We start from the raw sequence: 27,519 nt of genomic DNA, 5'->3' as shown, positions 1-27,519 counted from the left end.
TTTCATTATTCAAGCAGGTATTCAAAACTCTGAATAGCACAGAAGAATGGAAAAGGATAACTACTCCCTTTTTCTTCCAGTGAAAGAACCAGAGCTAGAAGAAAACACCTGAAAAGAGACCAAAGTAGATAGCACTTCTCAACTTGTTTTTGAACTGCGCAAGTTCATGCCAGTGTGTGCTAAGGGTTCTGAGAGTTTACATGAGCTCAAGGGAGATTGGATAAGTTCACAGAAGGAAAACATGCTGAGGATTACTAAATAAACAGAAAACATATTGGACTCATGAAGTCCCTGAGACATGCATGGTTGAAGAGTGGAAAAATATCTGAGGGAAGTATCACAGACGCCTGCTCCACTTTTACCCTATTCCAGACATCTGGTTTTGGTCACCATCAGAGATAGGATACTGGGCTAAATGAATCTTTGGCTTTGACTTTTAATACTTTGAGGGTAGTTGGAAAAAGTTTAGTTAAGAAAAACATACTTGCTAGAATTAACAATCATAGGATAGGAAGAAAGGGAGGGGAGCACAGACAAAGCAACTTCCTGTTCTGCTTGAAACATATTTGACTACAAAAGCCTTCAGAGAGGTAAATGAAAAGAATAGCAAAGATATTTCTTAAAATGGTAACAGAGCTCTCCGTCAGCAGAGAGAGCTGACATACTAAACCAAGTTGTTTAAGTCTTGCAGCACTGGTGAAATTGCCCAGATACAGACAATCCAACAGTTTATTTGAACATGCTTCTTTTCTGTTATACAAAAGAACAGGATTCCTTACAGTTCCCTTCATATCATTTTGAATGGACTTTTACTACCTCACTTTTCTGCAGTAGGCTTGATTATTCAGGTCCTATAGCAGTAAAGTGAACTTTGACTTATTATTATTTTTATTTTAAACTTGGCAACATCATTGATAATCTATTTTATTTGGTTATACATGTCACAAAAAATAAACATTTTACTGAAAAAAGCTTCTCACCTAACAAGGATCTGAACTGTCTTGTTTGAAAGTACAGAATAAGTGAAAGCTGCTTACAGTTTGATCTTAGGCTGGATTCATGAAAGCCAATTACCCCTCAAAAGAGGCTACAGTTGAGATCACTGTAGTTCAAAATTTGAAAATGGTCTGAAAACACAAGGCCAGGAGCCTAATATTCCTAATTATCTGTTCTTCATTTACATAGTCCAGCTCATAGATGGAAGCACTGCTGCATTCTTGGCCCAGTGACTCGCTGCAGCTGTACAGGTTGCACAGGTTTAAGGGAAACCATGTCAGCATGTCAGGTCTCCAGAAGCCTGTCTGGGTGCAGTCTGTCTCCATACCAGAGACCTGATCCACTAGTGGTGGGAGCTGATGTTCCACCTTCACCTAATTCGAGAAGAACATTTGTCACTTATTCTGCAGCTGTTCAATATAAACATTCTCTTCTGCCAAACAAAGTATTTTATGGTCATGAACAACTGAACTCACCCATGAAAAACATATTTAAATAGTTATATTGTGTAAATAGATTTTATTAAATCACCTAAGAATTATCAGACATTTATGGATTTCCAGAGTAAGTTTTATTTAGTGTTCCCCTTGTGTACTATTTGTAAAACTATTAACTGTGTTTTTTGATAAGACTCATTATCTTGGAGAAAGAGTCAGCTTCTACGTTCCACTCAAGAGTCTGAACAAAAGGAGCAGATAGAGCAGAATGTGTCTTAGCAAAATGGTTTTAGATCTTTAAACAATCCAGTACTGCCCTGAGATACTGGAAAGGAATACAACAGGTTTTAAGGTCTGTATATGACTGCATCAGGGTTACACTAATGCAGATTGTGATCTCAAAATAGGAATCAGAGACTAAATAAAGTGACACATTTAGAGACAAAGCCATAGCACAAAACAGTCTATGCCCTAAACATAATCTGCATACAAACACAGCCATATATGAGCATTACATAATATGAGAGAAAAAGAAGGTTCTCTCACTGACCTCTCCTTACCCATGAAAAATATTGATTTAGACAAGTTAAACAAAAAATACTGTAGTTGTAAGCAAAAAAAAAAAAAAAAAAAAAAAAAAAAAAAAAAAAGAAAGAAAGAAAAGAAAACCTTGAAAAATAAAAAACCTCCCACAATTCCAACTTCTTTTGTAAGTGTCACCCCCTTCGAGGGTAAGGAAAAACCTGAAAAATTCCTATGATGTTAAGTGAAATGGAAATCCTATTGCAGTTGTCCTGGGCTTCTGAAATAATTATTTAGATTACTTCCTTGAACGATAGCAAGAAAAATCAAACAAAATGGAAAAATAAAAGTCTCTTTCAGTATTTCCTGTTCTTCATTTCCACTATGATCAGCACTAAACTATTTCTGGCTAGATTAATATCAGACATCAAGAAAGGAAAGTTCTGCTTAAATCATTGCATGGGATTATCATGAACCAAGAGAACATATGTATGTGTGCTCCCTGAAGGGATAAGGGGCAAAAAATAAATTTTCACACATAAAAATGACATAATATCCTACTATGCATCCAGAAACTCTTACACAGTAACAATGATATAAAAATTAAGAAGAAAATAGGTTTTATTTTTTTTGAACAAAGGTAGTTTGTTCACAGGTAGTTAATGTTGTTTATGTTCTCTCATTCCAGAAAGTTCTCCTAAAAATGAAAATTTCTTAAGCTTCAGTATTACAACTCTCTAGCAATATATAAATACATATTTATAAAAAGCAGTAAGTACAATAAAGATTAAAATCAAATCCTGCTTTTGAGTACCTGTGGACAGTTTTTAGTAATGATTTGAAAGGCCCAACTTCCTATAACATAGGTCAGAATATCGACCTTACAGCAAAATAAAGAATTATGTTTATCTTTGAAACTTGGAATTAATACTAACGAAGCCAAACAAACCAAATGAATTACATGTGCAAGTGTTCATCTCATTAAACGAAACCTAATTTTAGGCATGGTAAGCTTTCAAAATTGAACATACCTTCTCTACCTCAATACGTTATGTTTTGTAATATAATGCAATATATTTGAACACTTAAATGGGAAAATTAACTATAATTAGATTGGTTTAATAGAAGACATCCTAGGCCAATTTTCTCCCTCAGAAAATGTAAACAAATGTAAACAAATCACAAATAGTTTTCAGCCTCTGATCTCACCAAAATAATGAAGAGAAGGTAGTTTAAATCATAAAGTTAACTCATGAGTTATCAGCCAACGAACAGATAGTTCTAACCTTCAGAAAAACAAGCAACGAAGTGACGGGGTGTAACCTGTGTGGCAAGGTGAGACGATTCCCAACTGCTGTTTCCAACAAGGTCCAGCTGCTTATGCAATTCTCCAACATACATTTTGACATCTTTTCTCTTATGTCTGCAGTGGCAGCTACCCAGGAGTATAATATTCAGACACAGGGAACACTCTGGAATGCACCAAGTCACGATTCTATTTTCTAGAAAGGACCAGGAATATTCAATGATTCTTTGCAATCTTAGACTGTAAACTTTCACCAATGAGTCAGACGGTACAAGCCAAGAAACTGGTGAAGTAGCAACAAGCTAAGTGCTGGATGCTAACAGATTTTCTTTCACTGTTTGCTTTTTTTTGAACAAAAATCTTTCGCTCATCCATATCCAAAGTTAGCAAGTAGACTTCCCCCTCACTTTTCTATCCTCTCTCCTTTCAACCTGCCAACACAATAATGGTAAAAACTGTCATATTAAAATGATCATAGACAAAAATTTATACCAGTTACTTCTTCTGAGATACGACGGTCACTAGAAGTTGTTAAAAAGAAAGAAACAAAAACATACAGAATAGACAGTGAATGATGATATTCGCTAACTTATATCCTGGAACAACTTTCCTGCTGTGATTTCAGTAGGGAAACAAACATACCTACCTTTAGGTACCTTCTTTTCCAGCATCCATCCTAATTTTATTTGGGAGAAAATCTTTTGCAGAGTGTTTTCCCTTCCTTCTATAATTAGTGATTTTTAATTAACTGCTGCGACCACCTGAAGTTCCTTAATTAAAGAGTTGGGAGGAGTGCACTTCACAAGGAAGACTTTTGCTTCCATGCCCGCTCTTATTTTCTTACAGCATGACTGAAAAACTATTAAAGACTTCTCTATCAGCATTCAGATACAAAGATGTATATAGCCATATACAAACTAGGATTAATTCTCCAAAAGAGAAAAAATCATTAAGGCTTAATCTTGAAAAGTGCAGGATCTCTTGGACCCAACTCCTTTTGCTTCTCTGAATCCTTTCTTCTCTTAGATTGATGGCACATACCTCCTCCATTGCCCTCCTGTCCCCCTAGGAGGTAAGCCTTTGCTAAGAGTTGAAAGAAGTAATTTCTATGTTCCTCCATTCACTGGGAGGGGGAGAGACCACTGCTCATTTCAGTGATGAGTTTATGCCAATTCATTGAGGATGCAGTACTTAACAAGAACCAAAGAAGAAAGATAAGAAATATGACCATAAGCATTTACAGAATTATGAAATCACACTGAAACACAAGAAAACAACTACAAGTTTCAGAGACAAAGGTTACTCCACTGAATAGTACTTCAGTTAATATTAATTCACTATTAGCAGCTTTTACTAGGTGCAGGAAGCTTTCTAAACAACTATGGAACTTAACCATACTAATGGTGGAAAGAAGGAAAGAAAGAAATGAAGTAGAGGTGCAACAGCTTAAGACTGAAAATGAATGATTGTCCAGGAGTAAATACTTCAAAACTGAATGTAAACTTGAAAACTTGGTAGTGCACTTGCATTAGCATCAATGCTATAGCGATAAAAAATATCACAACTCTTACACATATGAAAATACAGAAATGTAGAAGAGTTTTAAAATATTGAAAAAACAAATACAGATAGAATGCCTAGTAGATATAAGGCTGATGGAGTGAAAATTAAGAATGCCTAAAGGAAGTTTCCAAGAACAGGACGCAGGAGTTGTATAATAGCTTCCCAAGTGAAGTGCTAAAGGCCTCATGACTTTAAAAGTGTACAGCTAGATTGGATAACAAAACAAGCTTCAGGAAACACTCTTATACTGTCAGAGACATGGAGTGAATGGTTTCAAGGATCTTTATATCCATAATTTGTATATTTTTTCCAGTTCTAGCTTGGTCAGCAGTAGACTTCATAGCTTCCTGGGAGAGGATATGATCTAATAGGTTGGACTTGAGCTACAGAGCTTTCCACACATACATTTTTAATCTCAGCTAAATGTTAATAGGATTGTCTTTAACATTCAACAGTAATACAAATAAATACAAATGAATGAAAAAATAAGGGTACTGGAGGTCAGAATACTGGCCTCAGATCTGATCTGAACTCTGCTGTTTTTGCATTACTGATGTGCCTATAAACTCTTCTGCAAAAGGACTCCTCAAGGCCAAATACTATGCAAAAGATCTACAATCTACATATAAAGAATAAAGACAGTTATGATGCAGGAAGAAGACAGGGAACACTAGGAAACAGTAACAGAGTATTAATAAGCAAGATGAGCAGCAACACAAGTACATTACTGGCTTATCCAAGGGCTGTGTAGCCAGGAGAGCTATACAGGAAGAGGAGTAAAATTAAAATACTGCAGTCACTTGGTATAACTCACTGTGCACTTGCCCTTATTTTTGTATTGACAGAAAGTTTTCTTTCTCTTCTGCCTTACTTCAAATTGCTTCCAAAACAATTCATCTCTGACTAGAAAAAGGCATGTTTATGCTCAGAGGGGAATCTTTGCACAGGGAATTCTACCAATATAATTACAGCTGCTTAAATGTAACAGTGCACTGGCTAACAGCACAACTGGAACACATCCCTATATAGACAAGCCCTTACTGTTCTCTTACATATAACACGTGAATCTCTCTCTTCCCTTTCATCACAAGGTTGCTCGTTAATTACAATAATCTCTGTTATCTCTAGATAATGGAATGTTCACTTTTTTTTAATATATGGACATTAAAATCTCACCAACTTTTTTCAGAGCAGAATGCTTTCTTAAGTCTTTTCCCAAAAAACATTGTCTTTAACAGTTCCACAAAACAACAGCTCACCCCTTTAGCTAAGGGCAGGATGTGTCTTGGCCTGGATATATTATTGATGTTGTTATTCACCTAAATCACCTGGAAGGATCATTAAAGAAAGTGACTTGGCACTAAACATAACTGATATTGCTGCTGCTGCTGCACCTGGAATATTCCCAGCTCCCACCATCCTAGGCGCACCAAAGGCAGCCTGGCACACTGCCGAGGAGCCAGCAACCCCCTAACTGGCTTCAAAGACAAGACACCATGAAATAGTCTGCCATGATCTTTTGTTAAATAAGCAGACTGTAGTCAGCAAAATAACAAAATGCTTGAAATTAAATGGAGGGTTTTTAAAGCCGAAGTGCTATTATCTGCTAAACAGAGTTATTTCGTACTTCATCTATCTGTACTTCATATATCATCATCTGATATACTAACTTGATAGAATGTGCAGAAATTTAAAAAGCAAAAAGCAATTCAGTTACATTTACCACTGCCCCATTTAGAGGCTGATAAACTTGAACCACTATAAGGATGATCACCTCAAGTGTAAATCAGCATCATTTTGAACTATCTAAAAGTTTTTTAAAAAAAAAAAAAAAAAAAAAAGTAAAAAGTTAAAATATTCTGTAAACAGACAAATAGAAAAACAGATTTGGAAGGACTGAAGAATTCCTGAAAGAATAACAACTCTCCCATGGAGTGTTAGAATAGGCTGCTTTCTGGAGAGATAAATTAAAAAAGGGATGGACGCTGACTTGGCTTACTATCTTAGTGATTTAATGAATGCCATTAAATACATACATTAAAGGGGTATTTAGCCATCTAACTTCAGGGACTTTAGGTCTCCAAATTAGCAGTTTGGTTACCTACACATCAGCAGATGTAACATCTCTATTTTCTATGTTGAGAAATGTAGAGCACAAACTCACCAATACCTTTCTCTATTGTTTATATATGGAGGGTGACATTGGGCAGTATTGGTATCTCTCTTAAATGTCTCAAGAAAACTTAACATATTTTTCCTTAACTAAATTGGTGAGGACAGCTCAGATGAACTAGGATCAGAGTATTGCAAAGACTGAGAGAAACAATTTGGACCCTGTCTCCAGAAAGGAGTCTAAGAATTTCAGATTCCAAACGGATTTTCATGGCAATTAGCTATTTAGCTTCTATAGACTCATTTTGGAAATCTCATCTGGAATCTCTTAAAGGAATAGTAGGGGAAAAGAAAAAAAAAAGAGAGAGAAAACTCTATATTTAAAGGTAAAGTCTACTTTCAGCATTCATTCTACACTTCAATGTTTTTAAGATGTGTGCATACTTGCTCTTTTATAATTCATAAAAAAAAAATCACATGTAGATGCTTGCTCATCTTGGTTAAATAGAAAAGGCCTGAAAATACCAATACCTCCTGAAAAATACCAACTGTCAAAAATTCTGTGTCCATAAAAAGGAGGGAATTCAGAAGCAGAAATTAAGCAGTGTAACTACAACTATTTACATTATCCATGGCTGTGGTTAGAACTGGACAATGGGAGATCACTGCAGGAGTGTTAAACTTCAGAGAAACAAAAATAAGAAAAGTAGGAGTAGTTTCATAATTGATATATGTCATAGCTCAGTCTCACTATTTGTAAAGTAATTCCCCAGGGTTTATCTGAAAATTAATTATATATTCAGAGCTGTAAAATTAGGTTTTACAATGCATAAAATATACATTGTTTTCACATAGATAAATTAATTTCTCTATAAGCCAAAACAAGTCGTTTTATTCCATATTTATATCCATATGTGATTTCTTCCTCCCAAGCCAGGAAATACTTCTTAATATTTACTTCTAAACTAAAATGCCAAATGGAAAATAAATACAGAATATTACTTTTATCATGTGGTTCTGCACTTTTGCTTTCCTTCTTAAATTATGAACTCCTTCAGAGACAAAAAATAAAATACAATTGCTATCACTGTACAATCCCAGAGCTTACTATCAACCTTAGGGCAGCAATTGTTAAAGCATGCCCCCTTTTTTCAGTGATCTCTTTACTGAAATACAAAGCTGGAGAGCTGGAAATTGGTACACAATACTAAACAATTACACACATACATGAGCCCCCATAATAGACGAAAATGTTGAAAAGTTCATTCGAGTAAGAAATGATTCAGTGAAGTACCCAAAGCTAGGTAACTTTTATGACTCTTTTTTATTGGGCAGAGTACCTTAAGTGTACAAGCAGCAAGTATTAAACCCCCTTAAAGATGATTTCAAGGTGACTGGAAACCTTTAGAACATTTCACTCTTTTTGCAATGACTTCCCATCAAACAATTAAGAGGAAAAAAAAGTCCCTTCCCCCAACATTTTTGTAAAGATTGTTTTTTTCTTTCAAAGAGAGCAAGCCACAGAACAATGCTTGAGAGTAAGCTGACTTTTAGTCCGAAGACACTCTCAATGCAACACTTCAGTGGAATGAGCTACTCAGCCCCACTCCTACCTTCAGGAGGCTAAAATACTAACATGACTCTGAAAAGAATAAAGTTACTCATTCAATTAACTTCAAAACCTCAGGAATCTGTTGTAGACAGGGATTAGTTTAGTGCAGTAAGCACCCCGCTTCTGACTGGCAGATGTTATACCACATCAGAGCAGTCTGAAATAAGTCAGTTGGAGTCTAGAAGGTCATGTTTTCAAAAATGCTGAATACTTTCAAAGGGAATGTCTGGACTGTAAAATGTAAGCAAAGAAAGGCTGTAAGTTTAAACTGTTCTACTGAAATACAATCTGAATAACTGTAGTCATTGGTGTGTTAGAAAACAAACCACAATTATTTATTAAATGTTGGCATAAAGTTATCCCACATATTTAAAGCAGATGGTTTCATATGTTTTTGAAAGTATTTCTCTACCACAATTATAAGCGCTATATTTAATTATATGAGCTTGAAAATTGATTTCTTTTTGTTTTATTTAAGTAGATCTGAGAAGTTTCTGGTCACAAGGGTAAAATGGCACAAGAAAAGATCCATCAGTTAACACACAGACAAAACGATCACCTGGTTGAGAGGCTCCAGAGAAGAGCTCAAAGATTTCCATCTGGAACAGATCTTGTATCAAAGTATTAAGTACATTTGAAATCACGACACTTTGTGTCAAGAATCTGCAAGACTCTTTCTGTAAGACTGCAGAAAGAAATCTGAAGTTTTTTCTCCTTTTTTTTTTTCCAGAGCAAGGCTACAAAAAACATGACTCTCATTATCTTGTCTGATGTGTACTTCTATGCAGTCTCTCTACTTGGTGTTACATGGGAGTCCTTGTGGCACAAAGAATGTGGTAATCAGATGGACTGTCACTTTTATTGCCGTCTCTTGTGTCACCCACACAGATTAATTGGAAAAATAATAAATTAAGTGAACAAGAAATGTTTCTATTATGATTTGGGGAAATTGCGATAAAAGAATACATAGCAGTTGATACGAGCTAAACGGTAAAACAAGTGACAATAGGTTAGGAAACTATAGTAGGGATGCTACACTTTAATGCAAACTGAGATTTTTATTTGACAGACTAAAAGTTATTACAGGCAACTACAGATACTATGGTATCAATTCATAGTTTCCATAACAGCTTTTCTTTCAAGCACATTCAGTTTGTGCTTGTTGGGCATTTCTTGTAACTCTCCCTAAGCTGTGAACTACTTTCCTCATTTAAAGAATATTTTCTGTCCTAACGTTAAGGTACTAGGCATGCCAAAATGTACAAGAAACAGGGGGGAAAAGCATTGCTATTTTAGCAGTCTGTTTGCCATCAATCTCCTCATATTATCAAGCTTCCTTCACATATGTTTACTAAGATACTTCTCAGCATCTAGAAAACTAAACCTTCACAGATCAAAAGAAATCAGTATTTGGCACAGACTAAGCCTTCACAGAAGTTCCAATCCCCATGAAAATATTTCCAGAAAACCTGGCACAATTTACATTGTGTGTGGGGGGGGGGAGGGGAGGTGATTTTTGTTGCAGAGACTGGTTGATGCTGCTTTGAGGGGGTTCTTTACCTGCTATCAATATTTTTGCATAGTTTTTCGGCACCATACAGCCAAAAGTAGTCAGAGCATAACTTTACATTCCTCTTTCAGGTGAAGGCCCCACAGAAGTAATCCTGCATCAGGTCTACACTTCCGCAATTTCGAGAGCATACATACATTAGTCAACAGCAAAAAAAAATGTATGCTCCTACTATCAAAACTAAGCTGAAAAATACCTTAATATAGATGCAGTTATACTGGCAAGAAGACAAAGACTAGTTATGCTGGATACATAGCATGAATGATGCATCTATTCAGAAAGTCAGCAAATCCATTTACTCACGGACAAGACACAAGCGAAGGCTGCAGGACAAACAGAATTCAACTTTCCGTACCAAGGGTAACAGCCGGAGAACACAGCACAAGAGTGCTTTACTTGTGTCAATAACCCCATATCCCCACAAGCACGTGCATAAACAGAGTATGCAGTCCCTCAGTGTGGCATTTACAGTTTCGAGTAACACCACTGAACAGAGATGCTAGTGATGAACTCGGCTTCACAGCAGATTGGTGGTATCAGCACACATTCACTTCACTACAGTAAGTAGGAGACAGCAGATGTGTAGACAGTTTGTACTGCTACAGCAATGAACACCAGGGCTTTTTTGTCAGCATGTATAAGTCTGGTGCATGTTTTAACATATCCTCTCATAATAACACATTTTACATATGTGCAAATCAACTCTATTTTCTTCTACGTATCGTATTTTTACTTCTTTCTTCAAACCCCTCCCTCAGAAATAATCATTAAAAACCTGAATTGATTTAATATGGAGGTGGGTATGAGCAGCTTAAAAGCATTAGTGCTTTCTGTGTTAGGCACCTCACTAAAATCAATGAACAGATTCTCACTTATTTAAAAGTAGGTTTGGTTCAGGTGCTATATTCTGCAAAGCTTTCAAAACTAGCAGCCTGAGCTTTACATACTCTGCTAAGAGCTTAGAATTTAGCCCTGGATCTGTAGGTCATATAAAATCAAGCTCAGAACTGGTAAGTAAGCTTTCAAACCTTCAAAACATCAAGTCTTACAGTCAACTTCGACATCTGCAAATGCTGGCAATACTTGGCACCATACCATATCCTAAAAATCTCCATTACTCTACTTGTGCAGACATACATACAGATGCTGACTTCCCCTTATGATCATCTACTACAACCTTGAACACATTCAAATAGAATTACAACATTTTATCTTGCCAAGACTGTCAAAGTCGCAGACAACAGAACACTATCTGTGCATAGTGATAAAAGTCTATAGAACAACCTAATGAGCCTTCAAGCTATACACACAGTGACCTGCGAAGGGAAAATTATGGTAAGATTCCTCTAAGCTTGGAAAAAACATTCAGCTGCCAATCTCTGACTGTCAAACTGCATCATCATGATCATCCTGCTGACTCCTGCAAAAAATCACTATTAAGACAACTGATCAGATAGGTACTTACCAGAAGCAAGGAATGGACATTTCCCAAAATGCAAGGTCACAGAAAGCAATATGAACATAATGTTGCCCTTAAAAATATTGTAAGATCCTGTAAAGAGTTAACCAGCTGCTAGGTTTAGCTCAGTTGGTTAGAGCATGGTGCTGCTAATGTCAAGGTCGTGGGTTCAACCCCCGTACGGGGCTATGCTGAGGGGTAGACTAGATGATCTCCAGAAGTCCCTTCCAACCTTACCGTTCTATGATTCTGTCTTCTAATCAGACTACACAAAGACACATACGATGCATGCACACAGATCTTGCTGCAGGACAATACAATAAAGTACTGTTTATGCCCTACCTGAAAGTATTCACAAGTACACTAACAGGCATAGAGACCCACAGCATTATTGAAAAATTATTTCTTAAGAAAATCCAGAAATTACAAAAATTCTGAAAACAAAGATATCTTTAAAGTGTTTTTGGGTACTGAATAATGTAGCAGATAAATTTCTGATGAATTATTTTACTCAACAAATTTGTCATTGCATCAGTATCAGCTGCTGTAGTGATACTGAGAAGATGCTAGTGATAATTTATTCCATCCTGAAAAAAAAGCTTACTCCTGATTTCAATGCAATTATTGTCTTAGGATATGCTTTTTAAAGCAAACAAACAAAAAACACAGGAGTCTGCCTCTGACCTTGGGCAGTCACCAACCTACACATCAGTGGCCACGCCTGCCACACACAAAAGCATGGTGCAGAGTGGCAAGACCCCACAGCACTGAACTGTGCCCACAGCTGGAAGCAATACAAGGCCAGGACTTGGAGGAGATCAGTGGGAACAACGAATGTGTCTGCACGTCCATGGCACACATGGCTAACAGGCACTCGAGGAAAGCAATGAGCTGAACACAGACGTTGGCGGAAACACACTGTTCTGAAAAGAAGGAAAGGAAGTGACAGAGAGCAATATGGCATGTAAATTATCTGCTAGTCCATAAAGAAGGGAAAGCACAGATAAAACCTGAGAGTTAGATTCATTTTGGAAAAAATGAGAGTCTAAGATACAGTTGGGAGTTTACAATAGACCAGCCAGGCTGGATTTGAGCATGAATAGAAAACATATTATTATTTATGAGGAATCGTATTGCCATGGCAAGCTATAACTTCTCAGACATAGACAACATAACAAGCATTCCCAGTAGTGGTGAGCCCAAACACTTCTGGATGTCCTATCTAATGGATTTCTTTACCAGTTGCTGAAGGTAGTGCAACATTTTTGATGAAGGGGGATTTAAACTAAAAGGAGCTGGGCTTTACGCTTAAGCAGGGTTAAATCACACACAACTGTTGGAGTGGAAACCTGCAGCACAGAGGTAGTGCAGACAGCTGGAAAATGCTAGTTTCTTAACCTGCTGTAGCAAACTTTGCTTGAGCTTCTCTGTCAGCCCCTTTAATACAGTAATCTCAAACTCTGTAATATTTAAATATTAGGAGATTTCAAGGAATCAGTGAACATAGTTTGCTATCATGAAAAGATGAAGGATCTGAATGCTGAAAAGGTTCAAAATGAAAAATACTAAAGTCAACAAGGACACAACTCCAGATAACAGGATGAATTATTACCTGGGAAAAACAGTTAATTGTATGTATTTTGCATATTTTAGAGTTCCTTATACATTTAATCACTTTTCTCATTGTCTGCACAGGAGAGAAGGAAACCACAAAAAACAGTGGCAATGAAATCATAAAACTGGCAGGGGAATTGATATGGTTTCCGAAGCTCAAAAAAAGACTATGTTTCAAGTTGACAGCAACAGCATTCCTAACAGCTAAGCATTTAATACTGTATTTACCCAGAGCATACAACACAAAGTTCCAGTAATTAAAAAAAAGTTTACTTTGAATATACCATAAACATAAACTCCCTTGATGATTAATTACATTGTATACCCAGGGCTCCTAAAAAAATTAGAAAGACCAGATATAGTCAGTAAAACAAAAATGACATGGTTTGTGCAAATTACAATTCCTCCTGACTTGCACAGACCCCTGAAAACCCTGCTGATTAAACTAGGATAGCTCTTACAAAATGAGCTGGCATTCTCATTTTCTTTCTTCTACAGTTTTCATCTTCATCAGGACCAACAACACTGTCTGTTAAGGAATGATTTATTCTTATGTCAAGCCCTTTTCTCTTATTCTTTACGAGATGAATCATGAAGGGAAAGAAACTCACTTAACTCTTTGATATATCAAGATACTGAATTTGCTGTTATAAAGAAAGCACGACATAACCATGAAGCATAGATAAAAACTGAAGAAAATTAAATGCAAAAATAAATTCTTGATTGAGATTAAACAGGCATCAATACAACTAACATTTTGCGGGAAAAGCAAGAGCTAGGGAGATGACAGACTGGGTGCCCTGGGGCTGAAGACTCTCATCCCAAGAACCTGAGCTAAAGCTAGAGTAGCAAACGATTATCAGATTGTATCATTTAAATCAGAAATAAACAAAGAACTACTGAGTTCATGAAAAAGCAAATCCTTTAAAACGAAAATCTTAGAAGAGTGTGGAAACTTTCATGTACTGCTGTAAAACAGACGCATTCATAAAATTGATGCATTAACAGGAATACATTTACTTTCCACACCCTCTCGTTAGCTAGCTACCAGAGGGGAGGTAGGGACTTTGTCTAATTATTGTCATCTCTCTCCTGCTTCTCTGGTAACTGCCCTATTCAGTACACGTCAGAGAGGACATTACTTTAGAACACTGTACAGTCTGGATTTTCACAAACAGCTAAATCTCCTCTTTGATTCATAGCAGGTAGAGTTTTCAAAATACCACAGCCCTTCAGACAGCTGTCCAAGTAACCGTCTTTTTAAGATTTTTTTTTTTTTACCATTACAGTAAAATAGCAAGTTCATTTAAAAGATCAGATGATCAGTCTTCAAAAACCCAAAACCAATCAGGATGAGAAACAGAAGGCAAAAAGGAAGGGCACTCTTCCTTCCCCGCCTTTTTTTAAATGAACCCTACCTATTTTCATATACAATCATGGTGTCTGTGAAACTTCAAACACATCTCTAATGTCCTCAGTCTAACAGACACCAGTATTTTGATTTAAAGGAACAAACCTTGAGATTGTCATTTTTAAAATTACATATATTTAAGTAATCTTTCAGGAAAACATCATCTTCTGAAACACTTTGCCACAGAAAACATGGCTCAAAGGAATAAGAAAACCTGAGGAAGAACAGGGAAAATATACATTTTATATCACTCTGTTAACAAGAGAAGATATAGCTGTAAAATACCAACAAAAGAACATGGTATTCTTCAGAAACTTGAATTTCTCATAGATTCACAACGGAGGGGAAAGGCACATTTTAAAGAGGCGGATGAAGCTCTAAAATAAATTTTTAAGAGCCAAAAAAGATAGTATAGGAGTCCATTTAAACTAAAACAAGATGAGGACAAAGCTAGAATATTACTGAGAAACAACTTATGAGAAACAAATGGTCAGACTCCTGAACGTTCTAATCAATTGTGCGAAGAAGGAAAAGATGAAAACCAGATACTTACAGTGCATAATGTCAGTCTCATTCCAAAAAACATGATTCTGTAAATAATTCAGTAAAAAAAAAAAAAAAAAAAAAAAAAGGTTGGCTCTTTTCATCAGCAAACCTTTTCCCTACCAAGGATCTTCTTCTAACTTAAAGAAAGATGACTGTTTTTTTTTTTTTTTTTAACCATTATAACTGACATTTAAAAGGGGTACGAATAATATATAATACATACACAGTATTTCATGTCTTCAAAATACTGTACAAATACTAATTAAAGCTCAGAACAACTCTACAAAGGTAGATGAATAGATATATACAAGATTCATTTCTTTTCTGATTAAACTAAGCATGAGGAGTGAGGGATCACCAAGTTTTCCCTTGTTACGGGACAAATAAACTACAGGTAGTTACTGTTCTTCCTTTTAAAACAACCAGTCATTTGGAATTTCTGCTGTGTATAATAGCTTTCTGCTCCACCTAGGCTGGAATTCATGCAAAGGATCTTGCGCATTAAAAAAGGTCCAAATAATCTTGCTATAATTCTTGAAAATTATACGCCATGAACAACAGTTGACAAGATTGCAACTTCATGACTTGCAGCCATCCTAACATAAAGCCCTGTAATACATTATCTACATTGTCATCTGGGACCCAAAAGGAATGGACTTTATCTTCCACGTATAATCAGCTTCATTAAAACAATTTGCCTCTTCCTAAGTGAATTTAAAATACACATACACTTTTTGCTCTCTGTATGAATTCCACCCATTGTATATGGAACTACAAACTGATACGGGAAATGAACTCATTTTTACTTTTTTTTTTCAAATGAAAAACAAAATCTGTCTTTTGGAAAGGCTGAAAAATTGGGTGCAGCCTATGACTGTATAGTGTTTCCCAACCTTCAAACAAAGAACTTTTCAGCAGAATCACATGACATTGGATCAGTCCAGTTCTAACCAGACACAAAACACTTGGAAAAAGCAGTGCAAAATCTTGCATTGAACCTTTAGTAGCAGTAGGAGTGCAATAGTGGAAGCTGAGTACTGGAGCTCAAGCCTCTCTACATCCCTTTCTACCTCTGTATTTTGCAGACATTTGAAAGCTACAGCGTTTATTAATATTATATCTCAACATTACCAGACCTCTTAAGAGTAGAAATTCCATCTGGTTTGGGCATCACCACATGCCTGTATTTCTGCTGAATAATCAAGAAGACATGGTAACAGCGCCTACACCAGCTTGAGCCCTTGTACTGACTACTGGAGGACAGACATTAGGTAATCGGGAATAATGGTAAGGTGGTTCAGGCAGACAGACAACGCCTGACCTGTCATAAAGCCTACTGGTACAAAATTAGCATTTCAAAATATTTTAAACAACTCCAAACAATGACTGCAATTTCTCTTTCTCTCTCTCTTTTAACTGGATCACTGATTTCCACCAGATGGCCACACTATTTTTCATCAAATACTAGACTTCCTAAAGTTAGATTTAATGTGTCACTGAACTGCAGTCCAAGTCCTAACTGAAAATGCACTGCAACACTAAAATTCAGCCGCTGCCTATTAGGGCTCTGCTATCCCGGAGGTGGACTCCCTTTGCTGTCTGCAATGGCATCTTTTCCACCGCATGATATTTACCAGCAAACTGGAAGACATCGTGACCCTGCTGTGGTGGCTTTGGTAACCTAAACATAACAGTTTTTAAGCTCTCTATGGTGCTTCTGGTTTCCGCAGTGCCTTGTTGATTTCCAAAAGCATAGGTGTAAGAGTCAGCAGGCAAACAAGCAGCGAGTTCCCTTTCAAACATACCAACATGAATGCAGGGAAAGTTTAAGAGTTCAAATGAAAGTGGACGATAATGAAGAGAAAAACTGTTCCAAGGAAAAAGGATTGTGAAATCCAATCTAGTCAGCTGATACAAAATTATATGATCTTTATTAGTCTACTAAGTCAATCAATATCTTTTATTGATCAAGTAACAGTCAATGAACTATTTTTTTTGTCACGTGATCCAGTCTTGGCTACAAGAATTCTATCTGCTAAAATCAAACAGAACTATCTGCAGTTTTCAGATCCTTTAAGACTACACATTATTTTTTTTAAACACTGACAAAAACTGAGTGAAGTCAAGACCAAAAGGAGTGAACAAAAAGAAGGGTATTATTTATATGTTCTCCATATTGTAAATAAGTATGCTTCAAGTGAAATAAGGCTTTCAAAAAATATTCCTCGAAACCTGGCCTACTAAGGAACTGTATTTTTTCCTCCTTCATATTCTCCTTTTACTTTCACATTTATTTTATTTTAGCTGAATAAGAAACTAAGTTTTCCTCTGGCTTACAAAAATTTTCTCATAAAGAGCAAGATTTTGATTGATATTGATAAATTACATTATTAAATTGCAATGACTTCATAATCATAATCAATGTACTTGGTGCATAACCATAAATCGCATATCACTTATTAGACTTGCTAATGAGGTGGTTGTAAGGTCTTTATCTTTCTGCATATAAAATTTTATGCATGAGATGCAGCAGTGCTGAAAGCAAAACATTTGGGTTAATACTGCTAATGAGTTTAGCAGTGCCAAAACGCCAATGACTTCACTCCAGTCATGTAGACTGGTAATGGCACTGGGGGTAGGAAAGGCCTAGACATAGGACATTTGCAAATTATTGGTGGGAATCTAGTGTTCAGATTAAGCATGGCCAAGATTAACTACACACATACAGCTTTCTTATGCTACAGTGGGGAAAAAGTTATCAGGAGGAAGATACTTCAACAGAGTTTAAGAGTGCTCAGGCTAACAGAAACACTAAAAAGGTAGAGAGATCCTCCTAAATCTATTATCATCTCCAGTCAGCAGAGTTGTAACCCAAAATAAAATCTGAAGAAACAGCAATTTGAAAAATATTAGGCTGACACTCTGGAATTTCAGCAAAACTGACCTGGACTATCAACACTTATGAATTTCCCAGGAAAACCTCTCCTTACAATGACGAAATTTGCCAGGCAATCTTGACTTCTCAAGAGTACTCCACTACAAAAAGCAATCCCAAGGCAATGCACTTTTCAGTATTCTCTGCCAGAGGTATTCCAGAAACTATTATTTCTTTCATTAGGTTGTGAACTACTACGTAATCCTCCAGAATCTGAAATCCATGGTTATATAACCACAAGTGATTTCCAGTCAAAGCACAGCATTGCATTATGACTGGAGAAACACCACAGATCACCTTGCCCAGGTCGTGGTTAGCCTTACCACTACTGCTCATTATATTTAATAATTACACTGGTTTAATTATGTCTATTCATTCGATACAAAATAACACTTATTATTCACACAGCACATATATGCCCTTATGCCAGCAAAGAAGCAACCTCTTTCCCAAAGGCAATGTAGCCTTATACAGTTAGCCCTGAAAGAGGCAGAATTCTTTTTTTCTTTTTATGAAGATTATTAGTAAGGACTCTGGAGTTCCCTGCAGAAACAGTGAGTATAGTATAAATAGACAGATGAGGGATAAATGGGAGCAACAAAAAATTGGCAACTGCAAGAGGGCTGAAAGAAAGGGCTAGTGAAAGCTGAGGACACACTAGTGGCCTCTAGTGAAGTGGCTGAGAAAGAAGAGAACAAGCTGGGGACACGGAGTAATGACAAGCAGAACGCTCCACCCAAACACAAACTGCAGAACGCAACAAGTACCTGCTGACTGAGCCCCTGGGCTCCAGAGACAACTACTGCAAGGTGGGAGGGATAGGGCCGCCAGTGGTTTTGCTGACAATTCTTCTTTAAACACACAAATAGTAGGCACCATCATCTACAAATCCTACATGTCATGGTCTTCATTTTTTCTTTGTATCTATTTTAGAATTACAAAATCACAATGCCTCCACAGGCAATGCTATGAAATCTGCTTAAAGGTTGCAACCATGTCATTCTTACAATGTGAAATGGTCCCAAACTCAGTCTATCATTAAAATTCTGTATATCCCTTTCTTTAAAATGTTTTAAAGTGTAATTTTCATAACAATGACCTAAGACAACACACTTCTCTCTGCAAGACCAACCCAGGCAATTGGAATTGAGTTACCAGTTTGACTAATAACATTTTTGATAAAACATGCAATGTAACAAAACCAGCAAATTGAAATGTATGTTCTCATATGCTACAGCAACAGAATTGCATCACCATTGTAATGGTGTACAACTTATTTCAGATCCTCAGATGAAAAGCACTAGAAAGGTAAAAAGCTTTGCTGTCATTATAATATTACTGTATATTATTGCCATTTCAGATGTAATACAAAGTTTATTCTATCAGTTGCTTTATTAACTTTTTCTGTACGGAGGAGAAACCATTGCACTTTGGCCTAAATAACGCCCACTGATCCTTGGCAATTTGGTGCTTTAGCCATTCTAAAATAAGAAGTCAGATAGAGAATTAAGGTTACCAACTGATTACAATTCCTATTCTGACAATAAAAGGGGCACCTATAGCCGCAGCCCAGTTGAATGGGAGGAAAGTAATCTAGAATACATCTAAAACATCTTGGAACGCTACTGGATTTTAACTCTGAAAAAACATGTAATTCATCATTTTAATTTCTCAATATCCTAATTCTAACAACTATTGAAACCACTGATTTTCTGAGTAAATAATTTGAAACAAATACTTTTTCTTGATTCAAATCTGGTTTTAATTGTGTATTTCACACAATTGAAGAAAGGAAGGGGGAATCCATGCAGAAAAAAAGAAATAGCTAAAGAAAATCTTTCAAAATTACTTCTGGAATTCTTGAATGTCCTCTATGCCTTTATCTATTTCTTGTAAGGAGGGAATATATATTTAAGTATATTATAATATCATAACTTCACATAGATATAGCATGTTCTATCACAGACATTGTGTTGTTTTACAGCAACTTCCCAAAAATACTGTTTCTCAAGTTTTCAATAAAACGTGCATTGTTTGTCTCTCTCTCTCTCTCTACATGTATACATATATATATACACACATACATACACACACACACAGATATATATATATATATATATATATATATATAAACATACATACACACACCACACACACACACACACACACAGACTAAGAGCCATTAAGGGAAACAAAGCTCTGGTGATGCCACAGGTAAAAGAAAGGGACCTATTTGAATATAAGGGCATCGACTGAGTTTGAACAGTTAACAACTAAAAAAAAATTCTCTACTGCTAGATTTATAAAAAGAACACTGACTCAGTTGTCAGAATGATGTTCTGAAACCACTCTGAAATTGTGAATCAGCAATAATGGCAAATGTTCACAAATGACAAACTGATTTACCTTCTCAGAATAAAGTTAAGGTTCATTTCATCTAGCCATCTTCTTCCCTCTTTTCCCTTCTTTTCCCACATTGGAGGGTTCTTCCATCTTGATTGTGCTGAGGACTGAAGTGACTGTTAATTATTCCATGATAAAACAGTAGTATTAAGTTACAGTCTTCTCCATTGGAAGGGAGGAGGAGGTCACTCATTTTCAACTTGGCTTCAATTTGATTGGGGCTGTGTTTGCAAACCAGGAATTCACCAAAGGACGTGGGAGCTTTGATCACTGCCGAATCTCCTACTTCGAAACCGTGTCGTATTAGTCATCTTAACAGTGAATAGGTATGCCAGACAGCTCTTCTGTCACCAGAGAACTTGGTATCTTGGCAAGCTTTATTTCAAAGCTGATTTAGGTGAACAAACTGCCCTAGCTGAACTAAACTGAAACTGAACTGAAACTAAACAAAAACTGAACTAAAACATGTCAGAAGTGCTCATCTCCATTCTTATCCTCCATTTTTGCTTCCGTTTGTTTGTTTGTTTGGAGACGCTGGCTAAGGTTTGCTAAATTCCTTTAGATCTTAAAATAAGCCAAAGGTTGAGAACTGTTAAAGTAGGTTTTGAAACTGAACTTGCCAACCATAAGGGACTTGTCAGAGCAAGGGACTGATTGCACAGAAGAGACAGAAGCTCAGCTACAAAGACACATTTGCTCTTTAGAAAATCTGCTTTTATCCCAAGGGAAGTATGAACAGTTACTCTGAACTCCTGCTTGAGGGTTACTGCTTCCCAAAGATGATGAAGGGGCAAGCACAAGTTTGAGAGGCAGACAGTCCTATATGTGTAACGCATACTATTATAAACAAATAGGAAAGATGGTTTTTAAAATAATTTGGATTCTATTTATTATTAGAAACTTTATATAAGTCCACATTACTACTGTAGTTTGCAACCATTAATACCACTGTTACAGGTTTCTTCTGTTTGTTTCACATATTAAATAACCAAGGTTGAGGGTAAGCTTTTTAATAACAAAAACAAAATCTGAATTTGAACTTTGCTACTGTGAAATCTGTAGTACTGCAGGCTGGGAGACTGAGTCTGCATATTAAAAAAAAAATTTTTTTAAATCCAAGTTTTGCAGAAGTCCATCATAGAATCACTAAATTTGTGCAGATCTCCATACCACAATGGCTTGACTGTTACGAGCCAACACACTTTTTTCTACTTTATATCACAAGGAAAATATCCATCACTAGAGCAGAAGAAATAAAGAGATTATATCCACTCTTAAAACCAGCTTTGCACATGACACGAAAATCATCACAAGAAACATAGCAACGAATTCCTTCCTTCATATACAGCAGTCAATTCAATATTGCTTATCACACTGATATCATTCACAGCACTTGGCTGACATATCATGTTACAGCTACCGATACATTTTCCCTCAAAGATTAAATTCCTTTGCTCATTTCATTAAAAGCAACAACATGGCTTATTTAGCAAGTGCAAGATCTTCTACAAGGTTAGTTAAAACTGGCAGAATATGACTTCACGTATACCAAACAATACAAGACAGAAGCTGAGTATACGCTTTTGGCATATCTTTTCAGCTTCTAGGATTGCAAATTATTCAGACATCAAAGTAATCATTTGTTCACCATAAGTAAAGAGAAAGAACCAGTTGAAAAAACAAAGGTAGACCATTATGAATTTAAATTAAAAGAACCAAATAAGCCTGTAAATCAGTTCAAATAAAAAGAATCAAATAAGCTGATAAATCATAAAATAATAGCATCACTAACCAAAAAAAGTTACGCTGTAATACACTATGCAGGCAGAAGGGAAAAAAAATGAAGGAGCAGAAAAAAATGAAAGCATCTCAGACAGATTTACCAGCATCAAAGGTGCTGACCATTTGTAAGTGGGTACTTGGTCATTTGTGCAGCTGGGATGACAACCACTTTGGTTTCTGTACTTGGCTACAAAACACATCTCAAGCACATTAGCCCAGCCAGGTCCACGAAAGGGTGATACAGCAGAAGCACCATTTGACAAGGTAGCATCAGCGATAACTAATTACACATACATTTTAAAATAATTGTCATAGGGTGACAATTATGACAAGCCAACTGCTAATACAAATGCCAGCTATTGTTTACAGCAAGTTACATTCTATTGCTTAATAACAGGCTACAGTCTAAGAGCAAGCAACCTGCACAATTTAGATATCATGTGAAGAAATGCAAAAGATTATCAAACTAGATGCACTCAGCCCTCTGAAGAGCATGTGTTGGTAGCAAGTGAAAACAGTTTGGGGTAAGTCATCTCAGCTTCTTGTAGGTAAAGGTGAGATATCATCTTCATTTGCAAACATTTGGACTTACTGTTGGCAAAGGATTGACTTAATAGGATTGCCACTCAAGCTCAGTTTTACAGGAATACCAGCCAAAGAAAGAACTTCATCCAAATCTTTATAAACATTGTTCAGAAGGTCACTGAGCTGTCAATGAAATAACTTTGGGCTCATCAGCACCTGACTGCACAGTCATCATCTTGTATTTGAATGCCATCACAAGCATGTGTCATGGTTCCATGTTGACAATGATAATTCCATTACTGAAATTAAATAATTTAGTCTTTTGGAACAAATTTCAAGTTGCTCTAGCAGGCCAGAAACTAGAGGTGCTGTTATGATTCTAGCTAACACAGAGATCCTCATATTTTTGAGCACTTAACTGGCCTATTTTTAAAAGCATCTCATTTGAGTTATCAGCAGATGGCTATTTTCCACAAGCCTGATGCAAATTTCTACTTTGTGATGTATCACATTCTACTGAAATCCTGGTAATTTACAATAAAATCCAGCTACCACCTGCTGCAGCATTTCCGGAATTCTACAAAGGTTAGTGATGATAATCTACAAAATTTACCATGCAGTCACAGTAATACTGCAAACAACCAGCATTTTTAAAAAAGCAGCATTATTATGGTTCAAAGCTCAGCACTCAAAAACTAGAAATGCTTGACTTACAGTGTCAGTACAAACCTAATTCAAAGCCTTTGCACTAACATATTAAAATGGACACTAAAACTGCATGATGTTCTTCCTCTGCACAGATGGGAGGCTTGCACATATTTTGTATCCCTACACATATCCAGTCCTAGTTTCCTCTTTTTTGGCTTCTTTTCCAGTCTCCTCTATCTTCAGCTTTGTGTTCCATAGGCCATATCCAGAACTCACCCACCAACTTTTTAGCTGTCTTCTCTCCCCAGACTCATAAGTCCCCTTCTCATATCCCAGCCCAGGCATCTTACAACACATCCAGCTTCCAGCCCAATACGTACCCACCGTGACCTCAGCTCCCCTCTCTTTCCATGCCCTATCTCCTCACTCAAAGCCAGTCCTCCTCTCCTCTCCTTCCAGCCCACCTTCCAGCTTTTCCTTTTGTACTCTCCCTTGTGCCTTTTCCTAATTTTCAAGTCCAGCTACTCTGAGATAAAGCAGACTTAGTGAAATCTTCCAAAGTTTTAGCAGCTGTGATCCAGACAAGTCTTGTACTAAGGACTTGCAAACATTTTTGCCCCCTTCCCTGCATAACTTTGAAGATCAGTTAAAAAGAATGTGTGTATATATATATATATATATATATATATATATATATGTATATATATAAATACTAATACACTGGAAAATTTCAAGTACTCTTTCAAAGCACTGTGGCAGCAAAAAGAATCGCCATTTTTTTTAAAGAATAAAAAAGTTTTGTGTGTTTCTCTAGTTTTATTTGTGGAAACAGATGTGATATTTTGCCTGATAGTTTTCCCAAGAAATTCAGCTTATGGCCAAAGTCCCAGTTCAAATGGCCAAACTATGGCTAAGCTAAAATCCAACAGGAGTTTGTACTAGCAAGTAACCTTAACAAAGGGCGATATCAGTCCCACCTATAAATATTTATCTCTGTCATTCCATTACAATATCAACTTTTATTTAACTTCACAAAAAAGACCAAAAGCTTGGAATTTCCTTAATGAATATAGATACTTAACACACAACAACAGTTCTAATATTTTAACAGGGAATCTATTACTACTTTTATATTGCTCAATATTCTATATATTAATAATAAAATTGTACTTATTATATTAAAAGCCACTTATCATTATACTTATTTTGACATTAGGAGTCATTAATAGCCCTCTCTTCTTCACAACACTATAAACCTAGCCAAAAATAATGGAACAACACAAGTCCAAACAATGATGTACTCAAAAAAAAAATTCAGTCATCAGTCGCTGACCACATTTTTATGTGTATTTACATGTATTTAAAACAGAGACATTCGGCTGCTGCAGAAACACACACTTGAGCAGAGATAAATCCTGTTTAAAAATAAAACAAATTTAAACACCACAACCATTTCTGCTTTAATTTTTTGGGTAACCTGCTACATCTAAATATTTACAAACATACTATTTTAAAATATTTTCTATACTATAGTCTTACATTCAAAGAAATAGCTTTTTCCATGTGTTTATTAAGCCAGCAGTTAAAGATCACACAGCACCGAAGAAAATTTCAGGACATGAAAAGAGAAGTAGACTGGAGAGGGCTTAATGAAGCTATAGAAACCTTTAACTGTTACCCCATTGTTTCCAGCTCATGCAGCTTATCTGTAATGCCAAAATTCTACCACAAGTCTGTGTGAAAATCTCACTTCTTATAAGAAGTACCTTGGGATCTTTAAATGACTCAAATCATTACTAATTACATATATTCAAATAATGGCCAGCAGTTCTATTACAGTATTACTATAAAAACAATCAACCAAAAACAATCTCCAACTCAAGAGAGCTTCCAAAGCAGACAAGACAAAAAAAAAAAAAAAAAGTATATGGAGAAACAGAGCAATTTACTCAAAGTCAACACAAGTCACAGCCTAAACGCCACATAGCTCTGGCACCATCCCTATTCCACCAGCAAAGATCTCCTCCCCTCTACCTCCAGCCAGGGGCTAGTTTAATGTCTTAACCGGAGGCGGGGAGGCATCACAAATAGTAATACTATAAAAATAAAAATGAAGGAAAATAACCCAGTTTAAACAATCCCAGAAAAAACAGAAAATAACCTCCCCTCCTCTAGAATTTTAGATACCAACTATATGCGCTCAGAGGCATTAACTTGCAAAAAAAAAAAAAAAAAAAAAAAAAAAAGCCATTTACAATCTATGGAAAAAAAATATACATAAGTAAGTTGGATACATTTATGCATGCAGACAAAAAGTATTTTCTGTATTTTTTGAATCTGGCATGACTGAAGAGACTTATGTAATTTAGTATTTTAACTTAAATCACAATTTTTTCATGTATGATAACAACAGAGTTGGAAGATGTAAGCTAATTTCCAGAGTCAGAAAGAATATTTCAACTGTTACAAAGTAGAAATCTGAATCTCCAGGAAATATAAATCATTCATGTAGAAGGTTCATTTATATGGCAAATCCTGACACTGGGCTAACAGACTGCTATTAGTGTCAAGGTAGTTTCTTTACCAGCATCAGATGCCACCTTGCACACTGAATTTCCCTCCATCACAAAGAATCTTTGAATTCAAGGCTCACCGCATTTCCCTACGGAGTACATAGGTTGACATACTATTGCTACATGTAACAAGAGCTCCAACAGGCTTTTCCACTGGGTTTAGAAAGCAGCAGTTACAAGTAAAATCTGTGACTTTAAAAAGCCATGTCACAGAGACAAATTCAAACACAAATAAAAAATAGAAGTGACAAAAACACACTTCTTTCTTAACGTTTTTCAAACTACTCAGAGCACTGGAACAAAATACCTCATTATACCCTATCATAGCTGCCCCACTTCATCACAAAGGCTCTCTCTGTGCCCCTTCTTCCTTCACATACACATGCAACACGGACACTTGTATCTTTGGAAACACCAGCTCAGAAATCTATGGATTTCTCCTATTTCAGAAGCTTTTCCTTATGTTTTCCTTTACAAACTACAGATCCATAGATTGCAGAGGACACACAAAAACTTCTGAAAGGAGAGTCTTGCAACAGCTGCCACACAGCAGCAACAGCCAAGGCCTGGTAGGTCCAAGTCTGCTCAATGACAAAGAAATACTTTTTTCTTTTCCAACAAAGTTTGGAAGGAGACAAGGGGAAGGGTGACTTCATATTTATCTCCAAAACTCTTCGAGGAATGAACTTCTCAGGTTTTGATCTAAGAATAAAAGTATCTAATCTCAAAAGATTTACAGGATCCAATACATTGCTAATGGTACTTTCATTGCATATATTCATCCTTTCAAAATTCTCAGCCTATAATGCATTTTTCAGAAGTGTTTTTCAATAGCTAGGGATATTAAAATATCAGGCAGGCAGATATGTTACATAACTTTTTTTTTTTTTTCCCCAACAGGAGGCTGCAGTAGAGCATTATCTGTGTCGACAGTGTCTGGGCATTTCAAGTAATCTTTTTATATAGTGCTTCAGTTTAATAACATCCCAGCCTGGAACATACTCTGTGCCTGATAAGCAGCTCACACAAATCCAGAAAATAAATGTTCTTTGAAGTCACAATGTTTTTTATACCAGAAATACCATGCATCAGTCACACTGAAAATTACATACGTTGATCACACCAGAAATAGAGCCCTCTCAGTTAGACTATGGATCCAAGTTCATGTTCTAATCCATGTTTCTCAAATCAGAAGTACAGCTCACTGATAACAGGCAAGCTTGCCTGACTAAACCATATGCCTATTAATAAACTGTGGATGTCCAAGTAACTCCAGAAAAGCTGACTTTCCCTTTTAAAGGATGCTTTCACCTATATAATTCATCATAAAATTTCAAAATCAAGTATAAAAATAAATTAGATTTTTCAAAGAGATGAATAATCAGTAGTAGTTTTATGGCACAGGACAGAAGTTTAGCTAATCTAAAAGCTATATTGAGACTTCAAGGTTACTATCCAGAAACCTGCCCATTAAAATCCTCTACTAAAAAATTTCTCTTTAAATG

At 36.2% G+C, this 27,519-nt stretch overlaps 1 protein-coding gene across 5 annotated transcripts in view; it reads right to left on the bottom strand.

Annotated features, from left to right (window-relative positions):
* Positions 1-27,519, bottom strand: part of MCC (MCC regulator of WNT signaling pathway) — a 198,963-nt gene that overhangs the window by 117,790 nt on the left and 53,654 nt on the right. The window contains exon 2 of one of the 5 annotated variants that reach the window (XM_062599023.1): positions 15,156-15,192. The exons of the other annotated variants lie outside the window; for them this stretch is intronic. Within the exon in view, the coding sequence (XP_062455007.1) occupies positions 15,156-15,188 (33 nt within the window). The 5' untranslated portion in view covers positions 15,189-15,192. The remainder of the gene's footprint in view (positions 1-15,155; positions 15,193-27,519) is intronic. 5 annotated transcript variants of the gene reach the window in all.

Source organism: Rhea pennata, chromosome Z (assembly GCF_028389875.1).
Source record: "Rhea pennata isolate bPtePen1 chromosome Z, bPtePen1.pri, whole genome shotgun sequence".
Classification (NCBI taxonomy): domain Eukaryota; kingdom Metazoa; phylum Chordata; class Aves; order Rheiformes; family Rheidae; genus Rhea; species Rhea pennata.
This window is presented reverse-complemented; position numbering and strand designations above follow the sequence as displayed.